This window comes from Oryza sativa, chromosome 10 (genome assembly GCF_034140825.1).
Source record: "Oryza sativa Japonica Group chromosome 10, ASM3414082v1".
In the NCBI taxonomy this organism is placed as follows: Eukaryota; Viridiplantae; Streptophyta; class Magnoliopsida; order Poales; family Poaceae; genus Oryza; species Oryza sativa.
This window is the reverse complement of record NC_089044.1, coordinates 2,257,004-2,260,696: the sequence shown is the minus strand read 5'-3', so window position 1 is coordinate 2,260,696 and position 3,693 is coordinate 2,257,004. Positions and strand designations below refer to the sequence as shown.

At 41.6% G+C, this 3,693-nt stretch overlaps 1 protein-coding gene across 1 annotated transcript; it reads left to right on the top strand.

Moving 5' to 3' along the window:
- The first annotated feature begins 283 nt into the window (after positions 1-283).
- LOC4348064 (cysteine-rich receptor-like protein kinase 10) lies at positions 284-3,254 on the top strand. Its single transcript, XM_015759156.3, has 7 exons — positions 284-1,148; positions 1,442-1,552; positions 1,650-1,828; positions 1,989-2,199; positions 2,325-2,562; positions 2,647-2,797; positions 2,884-3,254. Exons 1-7 carry the CDS (start codon positions 353-355, stop codon positions 3,175-3,177), a joined length of 1,980 nt encoding a protein of 659 aa, XP_015614642.1. The 5' UTR covers positions 284-352; the 3' UTR covers positions 3,178-3,254.
- Positions 3,255-3,693: the final 439 nt, after the last annotated feature.

Here is a 3,693-nt window from a genome sequence, read left to right as displayed (position 1 = left end):
GATATATATAAGTAAACAATCATACTGAAAATGGTTGTTTTAAGTAAATATGAACCAGTCATATTAAAGAGAATATTGTAAGGATCGTGGAGAAACTTTGGTTCACCTTAATCGGACTTGAAATGAATTTTCTATAAATTTTTAAAGTATTGTTTGGTTCACCTTAATCATTTTTACCAGTGGATCTTAGACTTTTGAATTGAGGGACTTAATCATTTTCACCCGCGGATCTTAGACTGGGAGTATTGTTTCATTACCATTTTATTTATTTCTTTTTTGAAAAAAAAAATCTCTACAGGTTGATTCCGGATAAAACACCAAGCATGCAACTACAGGTAAACCGTCGTTCGCCATGGTCGGCGTCCTGCTCCTCCTTAGCATCATGCCGCTCGCCGCCGGCGAACTACTGGCGCAGCTCTGCGGCAACGGCGGCAACTACACGGCCAACGGCACCTACCAGTCCAACCTCGCGCGCCTCGCCGCCGCCCTCCCGAGCAACGCCTCCTCCTCCCCGGACCACTTCGCCACGGCCACCGCCGGCCAGGCCCCCGACGCGGCGTACGCGCTCGCGCTCTGCCGCGGCGACGTCGCCAACGCCACCGCCTGCGGCGACTGCGTCGCGGCCTCGTTCCAGGACGCGCGGCGGACGTGCCCGAGCGACAAGTCGGCGACCATCTACTACGACGACTGCCTCCTCCGCTTCGCCGGCGACGACTTCCTCGCCGCGCCCAACATCACGGAGAACGCCACGCTCTTCCAGGCATGGAACCAGCAGAACATCACCGGCGACGCCGCCGTCGCCGCCGCCAACGTCCGCGAGCTGCTGACGGTGACGGCCCGGACGGCGGCGGCGGCGGCGAGGCGGTTCGCCACAGGCTTCATGGACGGAAGCAGCGAGTCGAAGCAGACGCTCTACTCGCTGGCGCAGTGCACGCCGGACTTGGCCGCCGGCGACTGCCTGGCTTGCCTCCAGCGCCTCATCGCCATGGTGAACTCCACCACCTCCGTGCGCTTGGGAGGACGCGTCCTCTTGCTCCGGTGCAATCTCAGGTTCGAGGCCTTTGTCTTCTACGCCGGCGAGCCCACGCGGCGTGTCAGCCCGCCGGGCTCAACTCCGGCGCCGGATTCCATCGCTCCGACCAAAAACAGTGCGTAAAAACTCCCCCTCTTTTTCAGTATCTGAAAATTCTGCTTTTTTTTCCTCTGTAAATATATGATTTTCACTCTGAATACTTATGCTATGCTTACCAGCCAAAATTTAAATTTTCAACCGTAAATTTAGAATTGATTTTAGAGTTTTTTTTATCGAAGTTTATTTTTCAGCCTTTGTTTTTAGATTGCTAAGAACACGTATATACATTTTTTATTCACAAATTATTTTTTATTTGCAAATATGCCGTTAATTGACATGTTAAATTTGATCGTGGGTTCTTTAATTTAGGAAAGAAGAGCAAATCATGGGTAATTGCTGCTATTGCAGCTCCTGTAGCGGCAGTAGTTCTCTGCTTGATCGTCTGTTACTACTGTCGTTGGTCAAGAAGGTTCAGAAAAGGTGTGTTTATTGCCGCTGAAATGTTCATCTCAAATTGTTATGTTCGTTATATTGTTAACTAAGAGTAATGAATCTGCACTAATTCTCAATTATCCAGATAGAGTGAGATTGCGAGAAAAGCGTAGTCGCAGGTTCCGAGGAGATGAACTAATTTGCGAAATGGAGGGAGAGATTTCAGAGTTTTCGGTTTTCGAGTTTCGTGAGGTTATCAAGGCTACAGATAACTTTTCTGAAGAAAACAAACTTGGAGAAGGTGGATTTGGCCCTGTATATAAGGTAAATAAGACACATGTGGAGTATAATCTTTCATTGTCTGATTAATAATACAAAAGAATGATATGCAAATTCTCATTATATAGATTCGTATAAAAAAAACTGCATACTACCATAGATCCCATGATAATCACAATGAAAAATTTCTGAATATTTGTTTCAGGGCCTGTTTTCTGAGGGATTGGAGATAGCAGTTAAGAGACTTGCTTCACATTCAGGACAAGGTTTCCTAGAGTTCAAAAATGAAGTCCAACTAATTGCCAAACTCCAGCACAGGAATTTAGTTAGGCTCTTGGGATGCTGCTCTCAAGGAGAGGAGAAAATATTGGTCTATGAATACTTGCCAAACAAAAGTTTGGACTTCTATATTTTCGGTATATATCTAGATTCCTGAACTTAGGTTTATTTATTGAGGAAAATTTGGAAAATTTTCCCATCAGTATTTTGTTGAGGTGTCTATCTCCTTTTCCTGTTGTACTAATATATAATTTTTGTGCAGATGAAAGGAAAAAAGATTTACTAGATTGGAACAAACGTCTAGTGATAATCGAAGGAATAGCACAAGGACTGCTTTATCTACATAAGCACTCCCGATTGCGTGTGATTCATCGAGACCTTAAGCCAAGTAACATTCTCTTGGACAGCGAAATGAACCCCAAAATTTCAGATTTCGGGCTAGCAAAAATATTTGGCTCAAATAGCAATGAAGGAACTACAAGAAGAGTGGTTGGGACCTAGTAAGTATCATAGAAATTTGAACATATTTTTCATTATAATTCAAGCACGAACAAAATTTGACAAATATTGTATATCATTTTTAGTGGTTACATGGCTCCAGAGTATTCTTCCGAGGGCCTCTTCTCTCCAAAATCTGATGTATTCAGCTTTGGCGTTATAATTCTCGAGATCATTAGCGGAAAAAGAAATGCCAGTTTAGATCAATGTGAAGACTTCATCAATCTCCTTGGATATGTGAGTTCTTGGACACATGTAAAGTGTGTAGATTGTTTTGTTTATTTGGTATCTTACCTATACTGTCTGTTGAAATATTGAAATAGGCATGGAAGTTGTGGTCAGAGGAAAGATGGCTTGAACTTCTTGATGCATCATTGGTTACAAATTGGCAGTCATCGTGTATGTTGAGGTGCATTAACATTGCGTTGTTGTGTGTACAAGAGAATGCAGTTGATCGACCGACCATGTCAAATGTTGTTGCAATGCTAAGTAGTGAGAGTATGGTCCTTGATGAGCCTAAGCATCCAGCATATTTCCATGTAAGGGTGACAAAAAATGATGAATCATCCACTGTAGGAACATGTAGTACTATCAATGATGTGACCATTAATTACTGATCCAAGTGCAAGATAACTTTTGATTTCATTTTGTTAAGATGAGCTGCATGTTCTACTGTGTAATGAACCATTCCTCTCAATCAAATGGAGTTAAATTTCATAAAAAAATACATATAATTAATGTTTTATTATACTAGCTGAATACATGTGCATTGATGCAGATAAACGAAAATATATTATAATAATATCTATATATTTCATGCAATGTGTTACCTATTATTTTTGTATAGGGAATATTCCCCTTAATTTGATTTTATATGTGACTATGCGTGATCATTTTTTAAAGCTAGATCACTCCGGTCACCAATATATTAAAGGAGTATAATATGGTCCGATCAAGCATGTGGTCTGTATAAAAGAAGGAAAATATTTAGCAAGGACGTTTTCTCTACTGCACTACTCCCTTTAATTTTTAACATCTCACGTTGTTGATTTTTTTCTTATACGCGCTTCACTGTTTATTTTATTAAAAAATCATATAATCATTATTTGTTTTTTATTTGATTTATCACTAAA